Here is a 14,038-nt window from a genome sequence, read left to right on the forward strand (position 1 = left end):
TCTCTGCTTCAGGGACCTGGTCCTATCCAGACTGTGAGCCTCATGGGGGCAGCACTTGTCCATTCCACTCAGCCCACGTCCATTCAGCACATTTCCAGAATGAATGAATGAATGAATGAATGAATGAATGGTGCGTGCACGCGGTGAGCCAGGAGCAGGGATATTAGGCAAAGCCCATTCGGCAGGCTGAGGTTTAGGAACAAAGCAGGCCAAAAGCTACTGTTGGTCTTATCTCACTCCAGGCACCTACTTTTCCGCCTGAATGTTGTTCTGGTAGTTGGGTCAAGCGGGAAAGGTGTACTCCTGATTCGAAGGCCCTGGAAATCCGTGTTAACAGAGAACCCGGAATCTTCCTGCTGCGCTAACCCTGTCTTTCACTCGGTACGCTCCAGGCCGAACGCCCAGAGACAACCAGATAAGATCCTTACCCAGACAGGCAGTTCTCCCCGTCCAGCCTCCCCGACTCTGAAGGGTCAGGTATGAGATCGCGTCCTCGAAGGCCACAGCCATGGGAGCGCACGTCAGTCCTGGAGCAAAGGTGGGGGCAGTGGTAGCAGCGCCTGAGGAGGGTGGGAAGGCCCAGGACTGGGCGTCCTGGAGTCGCCTCCGCCCAGCCCCGCCCATGGGCGGGCTGCAGCAGCCCGGGGCTGAAAACCTCGGGGGAGAAGTCCGCGCGGTTGATCGCTGGTTGGGGAGCACTCGGTAAACTTCGGAAGACGGTGGGACCTACCTGGCTGCTCCTCACTCGTTTCGTCCGTCCTGAAACGTGCCAGGCGCTGGACTAGGCGCAGAGGACGCGGAGCAGACAAGGGAAACACCACTGTCTGCAGGGAGCTTGTGGTCCAGTGAATCCCACAATAGACAAAGGAACAAGATAAGCCCTGGTGCTAAGCGCAGGAAGACAGAGACCCTTCAGAGGAGCCAGAAGGAGCTCAGGGTCTGGCCCAGACGGGCCTAGGACGAGGGGCTGCTAGCCCCAAGCCTCTGGCTGCTGTGCAGGTGGCCTCGGGTCCCCAAAACAAGTCGTGCTGTGGGGGTGTCCACGGGCCCTGAATGCCCAGGGGGCACTGCAGAATCCAGAAAAAAGCGCCCTCAGGGCTGCCGCCAAGAGCACAACCGAAAAAGGCCTCTTAGAGCAAAAGGAAAGGATTGACTTTCGAGTCAAGAGTCAGTGGTGAGGTCACTTCCCCTCCCGGGAGACCCTGCTTTGTTATTGGTAAAGCTGGGAACAAAAGCCTCCTGACAGGATTCTTGGGAGGATTTTAGGTGGCAACGTTGATGGCGCCCTCTCTAACCCCATTACATGGTCCTGTTCTGTTTCCTTCTTAGCGCCCACCACTGTACCCTGGTTTGTAAGCCCCTGGGCTCTCCTTTCTGTTTACCTGTGTCTTCAGCACATACAGTTGGAACTGGCACAAGGCAGGCCCTTGGCAAGGATTTGTTGCATGAATGAATGCCTAGCAAAGAATCTGGCACAGCAGGCATTTTTAAATGGCAGCTCTTGTGCCCCTCCCACTCCCTCCACCCCCCCCCCAAAATACCGGCGGACAGACCCCCTAGGGGCACAGGGCCAGTCCTTGTTAAGAGTGAGATAGTTCTTACATGAAGGAGTAATTAGACTCAAGCAGTTGGAGGTTGGAATTTGGATTAGCTGCTTTGTCTTTATTTCTTTGGCCCCGCCCTACATTCTCCCCACCCCAATCCCAAACTGGGAGGTTAAGGGTTAACTCTAGGAAGCCCCCACATCACCTGGATGGGACTGGGGCAGGCAACTTCCTGTTCCATTTTCCCGGAGTCCTCCAGGCTGGCCCAGCCTGACTCTGGTCCTGCGGCTCTCAGAGAACCCCAGCACCTCCGCCTCTGGAGTGGGAACCCGGAGTGGTGAGTTCCAGGGAGGCCTAAGGTGCAGGCTGCCAGAACAGACATAAGGGGTCACAGCAGCTTGAAGAGAGAATTGGAGGGAGGAAGGGGACGTTCCAGGCCTCGATGGTCAGGTGAGGGATTCAGTGGCTGGAAGAAAGTCTTGGGAGGGTGTGGGTGGTCTGTGCTGGAGAGGAGCCCAGTGCCAGCCAACTTGGCCAACATCAGGGAGGTGGTAAGACTTCCTATGACATGGGCTTGCTGTACCCACCGGGGAGAGGAAGACAGGCTCCATGTGCCCCCAGGTGGACTAACTGGCCTCAACTCAGCCCAGCACTGGGAGGAGAGCCTGGTCGACAAAGACAAGCAAGCCTGTTCTGCCAACTGTGTCCAAAGAGAAAGGGAAAGTTCCTAGCCAGAGACCCCAGCTCTGGGCTCTCCTGTTGTCTGAGCGGGTTTCCTAGCAGCACCTCCACCCTGGGCTGGTCTAGCCTATGCCTCCCCCATCTCTCTGGGCTCCAAATTAGGTTGGTCAAATATTAGAGTCTGGTTGTAGAGTCTCCCCACCCCCTACCTCAGCCCACCCCCCACAGATATGCATACTAACAGCTTTTGTCCCGGGGACCTGGGGGTGGGGTAGGGAGGAAGAGATTCTAAGGCCAGCTTCCCTGGAATTCTACCTCTTTCAAACCTTTCGGTGAGATCTCACTTGGAGGTTCCGGCGCCCCTTCTATCTAGGCCTAATAAGGGAAATTTGGAACCCCCTTATTATTTTCTGATTCACGCTCTAATTGCCAGCTAAGACGAGGCAAATTACACGGGGCCGGAGGAAAACTTTCTTTTCTGTTTCTGAGCTTTTGCAAGGTGATCAAGATTAGCATTCTCAATTTAAAGCAGATATCTTTGGCGTGATCTTCAACAAGTTACCCATCCTCTATGAGTGTGTTCTTTGCACTTGGCAAATGGAGAAATTACAATTTACCCTGTGGGCTGGAGTGGAATTAAGCAACCCAGATGAGCACGCAGTACCTGCCAGCTGTTAATACAACGTTTCTGATTGCACATGATTGGTTCTCTAATTATTTTGCTCTTGCTACCAAAACACGATGAAACATAAACCTGTTTTCTTGAACATGTAGCTGACCTTTTCTGAACCACTTTTGTATGCATTCCTCAAAAATTACAACTGCCAGGTAGCCATTCTCATTCTCTTACTTCTACTAACAAACATCTAAGTCACTGTAAGTACTGGGTGAACAGTTATTGAAGGAGACCCAGTTCCCACTCACAGACCTAGGGGAGAAATACGCTCAACAGAGAGTGATACTGGAAGGGGAGAGACAGGTGGCTGGTGTGTTGTGGAGTCAGAAGTGAGGTGACAATGGGTGGAAGAAGTCAATGGTAAAAGGAAAATCTCCACATATGGTTAGGTGCCAAAGTGCAGGAAAGAATGGAGTTGGACTGGCTTGAGGGAGACAGGAGATGCTGTAAGGGGTGGGGAGAGGCTGGAGAAGTGCTGGAGGGAGGAGGGGGAAAGAAAGGAAGATTACGGAAGGAAGGGTTAGACTTGAGAGTGGCAGGAAAGTGGAGGAGGGGAGGGAAGCTGGGAAGATGCTGGAGGAAGGCTGGAGAGATGGGGGGCGGCCTAATCTGGTGGTCAGGTGGTCAGGATGTAGGCCTGGGTCTTTGTTTTAGCATCTTGACCCTCCTCTGAGGCAGGATGTGCTAGGATCAAACTTAAAGAAAACAAACAAACAGGTTTTCTCTGTTTGACCACTTCACACCCCACTCACTTCACCTGAAAAGGAGATTCAGAGAACACTCAGCCCCAGCCCCGCAGCCTCATATCAGGAGGGTTCAGCAAACTGTCCAAAGCTCTAGACTAGGCTGGTTTCTCCCTGGCTCCATTGTCAAGGCTGGGTTACCTTCTTGGGCAAACGTCTGTACCTCTGAGCGTTGGTGTCCTCAGTTATAAAATGGGACCAAATGTTAGTTATGCTCACTTGTGTTATTACTCAGTAACAATGAGAACAATCATAGCTCTTATGCACACTCACCATCTACTCCCTTTAGGTGTTGGGAAGTGATACGGGATGCTTTCTTTTTATCCCCGTGCCTGGGGTATCCATGGGGTGGGGGTGAAGGAATGGGTTTGGGAGTAGCTCATTTGTAACCTTGAGGCTGGAGAGCAGGGGGGCAGAGAGATGTTGCGATTTTGGTTTCTGTATTCATAAAATTCCTGCCTGAAATAAAATATAAAATTGCCCCTAACGCCCTGGAACAAAAGTATAGGCCAATTCAGAAAAAGGTAAGCCTACTGGTTGTGCTGAAGGACTGAACTGAGTAGCCTGTGAGTGGGGCTGAACCTGGGGCAGCTCCCACTTTGGTAGCTGGGCTACCCCCCAAAAAGGGAGGAGTAGCCCCATACAACCATTTGGGGTGAGGGGCTGAGTGGGCTTAGGAGGGGAGGTAGGGGAAGTTGTCAGTCACATGGATCCAGTGCCCCCTGGTGGCCAGATAGAAACACTTGTTAGCTAGACTCAGATGGAATACCTCCCAGAGAGGTAGACAAAGAGGAAGAATCCAGAATTTAAAAAAAAATTTAGCAAAGAAAAGGAAATGATTGCCTCTCCTGTCTATTACCCATGGGCACATCCACTAGAAGCCTCTGAAATAGGTAAGGCAGATTTAGCTTGCCTTGGGTACATATCTGTCATGAACTTCTGCAAGCTATATGCCTCAACCTCTCACCTGGAGACCCATCCACCCATCCCAGCTCCTCAGCTCGTCCTGGCCTCAGAATGAAACCCAGGAAAGTGAGGAGACTGGAACACCAAGTGGGAGCTCAGCCCTGCACTAGTCAGCTGAGTGGCTTTGGCCTTGACTGCTGAGAGCCACCCCCAGAGCCATAAAGTGAAGGTCAGGCTATCTAGTCAAAGAGAGATCGTATGCATGAGCTTTCCTCCTAACCTTTCATCTTTAAATTTTTTAAACTTCTAGAGCAGTTTAAAGAGCAGTGCAATAAACATCCATATGCCCATCTCCCAGATTCCACAGTTGCTGTAATTTTGCCACATGGGCCCTGTCGGACCATAAATATGGCTGGACCTTCATGCCCCTTCACTTCCAAATCCTTCAACATTTAAAAATAAAGACATTTCCTACATACCACAAAACCAAAATTTCATCTCAGAAATTCATCTCCATTATCATCTAGTGCTCTATGTATATTCAAATTTCCCCAACTGACCCAAGAATAATTTAGAACTTTTTTTTTAACCCAGGATTCAATCAAGTTCCTTCATTTGGTTGTAAGGAGTGTTAGTCTCCTCTGGAGCAATGTGCCGCCTACAGGCACTTATTTTTAATAAACTAAAGAACCTGGGCCAGCTGTTTTGGGGAATGTGCTGTCTTTAGGATTTGTTTGATAATTTCCTTGAGGGATCGTTTGACTTGTTCTTATTCCCTAAAATGCCCTTTAAACTGGAAGTTGGGTCTAAAGGCTAAATTGAATTATGATGGAACATTTTTGGCAAGGACTCATCTTTGGTGGTGCCATGTACTTCCCATGGCAAAACATTAAGAGACAGGGAAAGCCAGATTGTCCTCTATTGGGGGTGCTAAGCTTGATTGCTGGGGTAAAGTGAGGAGAGGTTCTAACTGCTGCAGGAGTGGACAATAATACAGAACTGTCCATTTTCTCTGGCTTTGGGGCACTGGTCCGGCTGAGCTATTACCCATGACCGGTGCAAGAAATTATTCCTCTGGATACTATATCTTTTGGCATCTCTTAACACCACAGGTGTGGGAGCAGAGAAGGAGAGAGACTCGAGAGTGGAAGCAGCTGTGCTGAGGTGTCTCCTAAGGTGAAGGATGCTTGTAGAAATTGTCCCGGCTGCACAGGAACCAGAGCAACTTGGAGCAGTCAAACTGGAGGAAGATGAGGTTTCCGGCCAGGATGATCCCAGGCGGCCAGAGATCAGGCTCCGGCCAGAGGTGGCTCACCAGCTCTTCAGATGCTTCCAGTATCAGGAGGACATGGGGCCTAGGGCATCACTGAGCCGGCTTCGGGAGCTCTGCAGCTATTGGCTGCGGCCGGCGCTGCATACCAAGAAGCAGATCCTGGAACTACTGGTGCTGGAGCAATTTCTGAGCGTGCTGCCCCCATACCTCCTGGCCCGGCTACAGGGCCAGCAGCTCAGGGATGGCGAGGAGGTGGTGCTGCTGCTGGAGGGTGTCCAGAGGGAGTCCATTGATGTGGGGCCACTGGTAAGAGGGTGGCAACCAGGTGGGCTGGACAGCAGATGGGAAAGACAAGGCCTTTATTGCTCTATTAAGAAATCACTGAACACTCCACTTTCCTCCCTCCAACAATTCTTTCTTAACTTCCTAACTCCTTTCCTGTCTGACTCTCACCTTTCCTCTGTCCCATTTCCCTTGGAACATAGATTACCCTGTCTGTTACCTAACATGGATGTGTTTTGAACAGGATTTTAGTTTTAATGCTGGCAAGAATTATCCCCGTGCAGACATCACCTTGGAGGAACAGGGAGGCCCTTCCCAGGTCTCTAGCCATAGCCCCAAAAAAGAAGTGCCCCCAGATGGGCCTCCAGCCCTGGAGCCATCAAAGGAACTCCTGCCATCTCAGCCAGAGCCCTCCAACCCTACTGAGCAGGGGGCTTGGAGATGTCTCCCAAGTTCAAAGCAGCCACTGAGCCCAGATCCCAAGAGGACATTCCAGGCCCTGCAAGAAAGTGGTGAGGATCTGGTGCCTAAGGAAGGTGGGAAGCCAGGTAGGGAGAGAAGTGGGCAGCCTTCCTGGTTGAAAGGAATGGGGAAGCCAAGATGTCTCTCAAGGGACCCTGGTGGTGGGTGCATGTCCTCATAGCCTCACGATGGATAAGGCTGGCTTCTCACAGCTCTTTCTTTCCCTCTCAATGCTTGTCAGCTCCCCAGGGCCCAAAGCTGTGGCCTGAGGAGAACTCCCATGATCAAGAGCTGGCAGCTGTGCTGGTGAGTTGTACTGTTCTCCTCGTACCAGGTCATTTTACCCAAAACTTTCTCTGCCTCTGCAGTTTTAGAAAATCCATGTCTTCCTGAATTTAAGCCTCAAAAGCTCTTCATTCTCCTCAGGTCCCAGAGCCCTGTCCTGACTCACCAAGAGTCTCTTCCCCTCCTTTTGTTACAGGAGTCCCTTACCTTTGAAGATGGCCCAGCAAAGAAGGCAAGGCCTGAGCACCCTCTGGGTAAGAGCCCCTTCTGGACTTATGATCACTTTCTTTTCATGCAGGGATTGGTTCCTGAAGCTCTAGACTCTTCCTGACACTTTGGTCTCTTTGGCTAAAAATGTGGTACTTTGATGATGAGATATTTATATTCAAAGACTTCATGTGTCTGGTCTAATCATCAATCTCTTTAACTCTGAGTTTTTAAACTACATGGTCAAGGAAGTGCTTGCCAATGGGTATGGAGTTTCCATTTGTGGAAATGACCAAGATCTGGCATTGGTTATAATGGTGACAGTCGCACAACATTGCAAATGTATCTAATGGACCTCAATTGTACACTATAAAAGTTATGCAGATCAATTGCATGTTATTTGATTTTTACCCCACCCACTCACCAGCTTTGCAAGTTCCTAGGTTTCTTTCTGCTTCCAGGCAATGAGGTTCCAGCAATTCCTAGGATCCTCTCGGAATCAAACTGGCTGTCCTACTTTCTACTTTCACAGGTTTTGAAAGCAGAACCCCAAACGAGGAGGGTAAAGAAGATCCCAAAGGGGCTACCTGTCCTGCTACCATCTCGGCAGCGTCTCAGGCAGGTAGTCCCAGAGTGGTAGAAGATCCCCAAGTACAATCACTTGGACAGAGCTCTGGGGTGAGCAGCTCCCTTAAAAAAAGGTCCCCCACAGGCAAGAGTGAGGTTCTAGAGGTCAAAGTGGCCGAGAAGCCCCCCACGCCCGAGCCAGAGATGAAGTTCATCTGCACAGAGTGCGGGGTGTGCTTCCCAAAGCTGGCCCGCCTGGAGGGGCACCAGCTGCGTTCTCACCCAGGCTCGCGGTCCTTCCCGTGCCTAAGCTGCGGGAAGATCTTTGGCCGCAACTCCATCCTTAAGCTGCACATGCGCACGCACACGGACGAGAGGCCACATGCCTGCCACCTCTGCAGCCACCGCTTTCGTCAGAGCTCACATCTGAACAAGCACCTGCAGACGCACTCTGAGCCTGCCTTCCTGTGCGCTGAGTGTGGCCAGGGCTTCCAGAGGCGGGCCAGCCTCCTGCAGCACCTGCTGGCGCATGCTCGGGACCAGAAGGCCCCCTGCACTCAGGAGACCAAGACCAAAGCTCAGGAGCTGGCCATGGTGCTGTGCTCCCACTGTGGCCAAACCTTCCAGCGGCGCTCCAGCCTCAAGCGCCACCTGCGAATTCATGCCAAAGACAAGGGCCGCCAGCGCTCCGAGCACAGGCCCTACGTGTGCAGCGACTGTGGCAAGGCTTTCCGGCGCAGCGAGCACCTGGGGGCCCATCTGCGTGTGCATACAGGCGAGCGGCCCTTTTCCTGCCAGGTCTGCGGCCGCAAATTCAGCCAGAGCTCCCAGCTGGTCTGCCACCAGCGAGTGCACACGGGAGAGAAGCCGTACAGCTGCCCACAATGCGGGAAGTGTTTCGTGCGCCGGGCGGGCCTCGCCCGCCATCTCCTGACCCACGGCGGCCCGAGGCCTCACCGCTGCGCCCAGTGCGGCAAGAGCTTCAGCCAGATGCAGGATCTGGCCCGCCACCGGCACAGCCACACCGGCGAGAAGCCCTGCCGCTGCAGCGAGTGCGGCGAGGGTTTCAGCCAGAGTGCACACCTGGCGCGCCACCAGCGCATCCACACTGGGGAGAAGCCCCACGCCTGTGACACCTGCGGCCATCGCTTCCGCAACAGCTCCAACCTGGCCCGCCACCGGCGCAGCCACACGGGTGAGCGGCCCTACGGCTGCCAGACTTGCGGTCGGAGCTTCCGGCGCAACGCCCACCTGCAGCGACACCTGGCCACCCACGGAGGGGCAGGAGACCAGGCAACGTCTGGGCAGGTTGAGCCACCCCAGGAGTGCCTACAGTGCGGCAAGAGTTTCAGCCGCAGCTGCAACCTGCTGCGTCACATGCTGGTGCACACGGGGGCCAGGCCCTACTCGTGTGTGCAGTGTGGCCGCAGCTTCAGCCGCAACTCCCACCTGCTGCGCCACCTGAGAACCCATGCCCGAGAGACCTTGTACTAGCTTCACCCGAGTTCTACCAGGCCTACCCTGCCTGCCTCTTCCTGGCCAGGTCCAGGTCCCTGTCCCCCAGCCCCAACCCTGGCCCACCCTACCTCCCTCTGGAGCTCCCTCAACCCTGCATGTTTGTTCTTCTCCAGAGGCATCTCTTCTTGACCTCAGAAATGTATTTCAAAATTCCCTAAGTAAAACAGCCTTCTTGAAAGTGGTCCCTCTTTCGCTTTTTTTAAGCTCATCCAAATACCATTTGTAACCCTCCTCACCATGTCACACTGTGATGTCTTTCTCCCTCCCCAATACCTTCAATAACAGGCTGGATGGAAACAGATCTGGGGAGAGGTTCTCCCATCCCAGAAAGGCGCAGAGTGGCGGGATAGGTGTGTGAGGGGGTGGCCATCTATCACAGCCAGTTGTGGGTAAGGCCAAGGAATCTCACCCTGGACTGTCTTCTTCTTTGGAGTCCACCCTAATTTGTGCTGTCCAATACAGTATCTTTTAGCCATATGTGGCTGTTTAAATTAATTAAAATTGAATAAAATTTTAAATCCCAGAGTCAGGATGATTATGGGAAACCTGTCATTTTGAAATGTTGGCAACTAATTCAAACAGACAATGTTAACAGATGAAATGAAACCCGTCTGCAGCCAAGTCGGGTTGTTAGTTGGGGACCCCTAACCACCCCATAATTCTCTGAATCCAAAGCTGGATCGTTGGTGTGCCCCACCTTCTTTTTCCTACACATCAGGCATTCTTGGCCTGCTTCATCCTCATGTGGACAAACTTTTCTTTTTTCTTTTTTTCTTTTTTTTTGATGGAAGCCAAAACTTGTACTTCACGAGAGTTAAAGTTCACACATTAACCAGCTACTAGAGCTTAATAACTGATTTATTCGGTGTTGCAATATTAGCGGTCTTCTCGCAATCAGAAGTAAAACCGAAAACAGAAGAGAAAAATATTCGATCAAAAGAGACAACTAGATAAATGTCTACTTGTAACCAGAAGTGCCTACGGAAAAAAATTAAAGGCGTGATGCAGAAGGAATTTAGGAATAAAAGGAATTAAATTAACTTTCTTGATGATAATGCTGGAGAGGAAAATCGAAGTCATTTCTGATTGATAATGGAGATTGAAAGAAGTGAGGAATCTCAAAAAACATCCAAAACATTGAAATGGCTTTCTATTTCCCTTAGATTCTGACTCAAGACTAGGAACTAACAGGGTAAGGAATGTGACTCATGCGAAAGCTTATCTTCAAAGTGAAAGCTCTGGTTTAGATAGCAAATGCAACACCCTCCCACTAGCCTGCCTCTCCAGCACCTGGGCAAGCAACTGATCAGGGGATTTCCTTGCTGAGACCAGATTGAGCCTGGTGACCCTTCTCTACACTGCCAGGCAGCCATTATTCATTAACCCCTTTATTGCCCAAATTGCAACCAATTTGCTCTTCTCAGTTTTGATGTTAAATAGTATGCCCTCCAGGGTTAGAGTTCTATATATTCCTATAACCAATAGGAGTATTCCAAGAATATAATTTTGAAATGTTTCCTTTGGAAAATTTTTACCTTTTTTGAAAAATATAAATGCTGATAGGATCGATAGAAATCACTTAAAATTTCAATACAGTCAAAGGTAAATTCTCAATTAAATCTTATGGTCAGCATTATCAGTTCAAAGTTAAAACCTACAGAAATTCTAAGGCACACTTTGTGAGCTAGTCTATTATTTGTAATGCGGATTATGAAATTATGCATTTCCACATAATTAAGTCCATGGAAAACTTTAAAATAGTGAAACATTACCAACATAAACAACTGATTACGATCCCAAATTGTATTGGATAATACATATTACACAAGCTAATGTATTACTTTTAAAATGTAATCGTGTCTATGGCCATGCCACCCTAAACAAGTTGGAGATCCCATTCTGATCTCAGAAGCTAAGCAGGGTCAGGCCTGGTTAGTTCTTGGATGGGAGACCACCTAGAAAGACCAGGTGCTGTGTAGGAGTAAAAAATAAAAAATAAGGGATTGTAAGCTGACAATGTCCTTGCAATCTGTGAGGTCAACCAAGGGTTGCCTCGCCTAAAAAATAAATAAGTAAATAAAATAAAATGAAATAAAATGTAATCGTAAACCAAGACAAACTACAAACCCCTTGAGTGAACTCTAGTGAACCACTCAAACATTTGAGTAACTAAGAACACGACATTAGTGACCAGATGGTTTTATGGAGTCATTTTCCTGTTTTTCATAGAGCTGAATCATTACATTTCTAAAAATCTTTATATTTTTTAAATTAGAACATTGCCCACTACCTCAGTGCTTGATCTTGAAAATATACTGGAAATGGTGGTACTATATCTTCTTGGCACAAGAAATTTTGTTAACAGGAAGAAGGAACTAAAAAACATACCTTCTTGAAGAATTCTTTGATAAGTTTTTGTTGTTGTTTTTATAACAGATGAGAATATGAGATTCATGAGAGAAACAGATCTTAAATCATGTGACTTCTGCTAAAAACATGAGAAAAACAGCCCATTGCAGTTCCAGGGCACACCCAAAGATGTCTGTGGCCTTAGTCTGTGGCTTTTCACCCACTAAGATACTGTGAATTCCCTTGGTCCCTCCACCCACCTGACACATAACTGCTCTTTAACAAATTTTTGTGCAAAGAAAGAGAACTGATCCGCCAGGGCTCAACAGACTGAGGGAGATGAGTGGGCAAGTTCTGAGCCTGGGGAAGGTCAGTGCTTCGGCGGTTGGGAAGTATGTTGGGGTACAGAGAGTCATGAGATGTCACAGGACAAATCTGACTCGTGGGAGAAACAAATTTGACCTCAGGGAAGAACATTTCAAGGAAGAAAGATGGGTCAACTAAGAGACCAAGAGGAGAACCCACAACACTGAAAGCTTATTATTTCTTGAGCACCTACTATGTGCCAGAGAATGTGCTGGTCTATTGAGAGGGATAAGACCAGCAATAGAAGGGAGAGGCAGCCTCAGGAGAGTAGGGAAGGGCAACTCAGACAGAGGGAACAGCATGGGCAAAGGTCTTGAGATGAGAAGAATTTGGCAGTCAGTTGGAGAATGTTGTCCAGGAGGGGAGATCTGCAGGGACCTGATGCCACAGACAGGGCCTTACAGGCCAGGTCAGGCTTCATTCACTGTGGGAAGATGGGAGGTTCTTAGGCAGAAAGTTATTTTAAACAATAAATCATTTAGGCCTTTGCTGCTGGATGGAAATAGTTTGAAAGAGGCATGATTAGGGAAATGAGCTAAGAGGGCATTACAGTTGTTCAGGCTCCCCGTGACAGTGATTTCAAGTGACCACAACACCCCTGGTGGCTTCAGCACAGGGGGAGGGTTTTCTCTAAGAGTCAAGTGAGAGGACATGAGAGGTCAGTGGAGGTTTGACATAGGGTTGGTTACTTGAGAAATGCAGGGGTGGCGTCTGAAAGAACTTGAATGGTGACTGGGAGGTGAGGTAAGGATATGGCCAAGGGTAGGTGAAGGCTGGTCAGCACATGCAGTGGGCAACTCCCTTCCCCTGGAGCTGGGGAAATCAGAACAGAGATGGGCTTCCCAGTGTAAAGGCATGTCAGAGGGATCTCCTGGAAGTGAAGGAGGGGTAGGATACAGGCCTAAGTGGGGCTCTGCTAAAAGGAACTCTCAGATTGGACTGGCTTTTTCCTGAGGAAGGAAGGGGCCAAGGCCAAGAGGAATAAAGACTTTTACCCCTAGTCCCCTCCCCTGCGAGGTAGGGCAGTGTCCCTCAAAATTATCAGGGCCACCAAGAATTTATTGTCAGGGTCTAGCCTCCTCCTGCAATACTGACAGTTGGCCCCTACAGGGCAGTCTTTGTAGGAATTAAGAGTTCATTCCTACCATCCAAAAGGGTGTGAAGAAGCTGGCAGATAAGAGTGCAGGATACTGACCCACAGAAATGTCCCTATCCTTCAGGCCTTCCTGGCTTCCAACCCCCTCCCCCACCCCCCTCTGCTGGTGTGTTTCCTCTTCACCAGGCCCATTTCCTCCCCTTCTTTCTTGCTCTATACTTCAGGCCCCACCCTCATCTTCATCTCAGCGGCTTCTGTTTGCTGCCAATCTCACCTGAATGCAAAGCTGGTCTACATGCATGGGCCCGGGGCAGGAAGTCAAGGCTGGGGGGTGAGGGGAGTGGTCAGGGAATTTGGCCTCAGAAATAATCAGCAGTGCTGGCCCTCTTATGCCTTGCTCCTGGCTCCCCCAATCTCTGCTTTGCAGGCCCAGGTGAGGCCACAGACCGAAAGATCAGACTGCTGCCCGCTCTCTACTCTGTCTTCCTGCCTGGCCCACATAGGGGTATGTGCTATACTCTCTTCCCTGCAACACTGCCTCAGTACACAGGCCTCTGATCTTTGGAGAAAGTTGAAAGATTTCAGAAGCCCCAGCCCAATTTGAGCGATGAAGGCCCAAGAGGAGGCTCAGGAGAAGAAAAGGAGGTCAAACTCAGGCCCAAGCTCCCTGATGCCCAGGAGTGGGCAACTATTGAGCATTAACTATGCATCGGGCACTGTGATAAGCGATGTACAGGCTGAAATCTTCAAACCCTCATCACAAGTCCACGGCCAGTGCTCCATTTACAGATTAGAGAAGTCAGGTGTCTTATCTTTGCTCACCAGAGCTAGACCCTGGCCTGGGTCCAATTGATACACTGGGCCCTCGGCATCCCATCCCGAAAGACAGTCAATTTGGTTCAATTAACTTTTATTAAAATGCCGCAGCGAAAGTAACAGGTCAGACCTGGAGAAGGTAACCAGGGCAGGCAGGGTGGAGAGGCTGCACACAGGAAAAAGGCCAGGGAAGTTGTCAAGGATGGGTCAAGGGTGAACAGGAGGGCAAAGGTCACTTCAAAAGGTTATTGAGAAGCAGAGAATCAA

General features: G+C 50.1%; 1 protein-coding gene across 1 annotated transcript; it reads left to right on the top strand.

Annotated features, from left to right (window-relative positions):
* The first annotated feature begins 1,835 nt into the window (after positions 1-1,835).
* On the top strand, positions 1,836-9,586 carry ZSCAN10 (zinc finger and SCAN domain containing 10). The gene is made up of 6 exons (XM_011376564.2): positions 1,836-1,881; positions 5,663-6,129; positions 6,350-6,617; positions 6,809-6,873; positions 7,049-7,106; positions 7,592-9,586. The coding sequence occupies exons 2-6, from the start codon at positions 5,734-5,736 to the stop codon at positions 9,118-9,120; spliced, it is 2,316 nt and encodes a 771-aa protein (XP_011374866.1). The 5' UTR covers positions 1,836-1,881; positions 5,663-5,733; the 3' UTR covers positions 9,121-9,586.
* Positions 9,587-14,038: the final 4,452 nt, after the last annotated feature.

Source organism: Pteropus vampyrus, unplaced genomic scaffold, assembly GCF_000151845.1.
Source record: "Pteropus vampyrus isolate Shadow unplaced genomic scaffold, Pvam_2.0 Scaffold300, whole genome shotgun sequence".
Taxonomy (NCBI): Eukaryota; Metazoa; Chordata; class Mammalia; order Chiroptera; family Pteropodidae; genus Pteropus; species Pteropus vampyrus.

Coding starts and splice junctions, on each gene's coding strand:
- ZSCAN10 (XM_011376564.2), top strand. CDS start 5,734: ATGCTTGTAGAAATTGTCCCGGCTGCACAGGAACCAGAGCAACTTGGA. Junction 6,874..7,048: donor AAGAGCTGGCAGCTGTGCTG/GTGAGTTGTACT, acceptor CTTTTGTTACAG/GAGTCCCTTACCTTTGAAGA. Junction 7,107..7,591: donor AAGGCCTGAGCACCCTCTGG/GTAAGAGCCCCT, acceptor CTACTTTCACAG/GTTTTGAAAGCAGAACCCCA.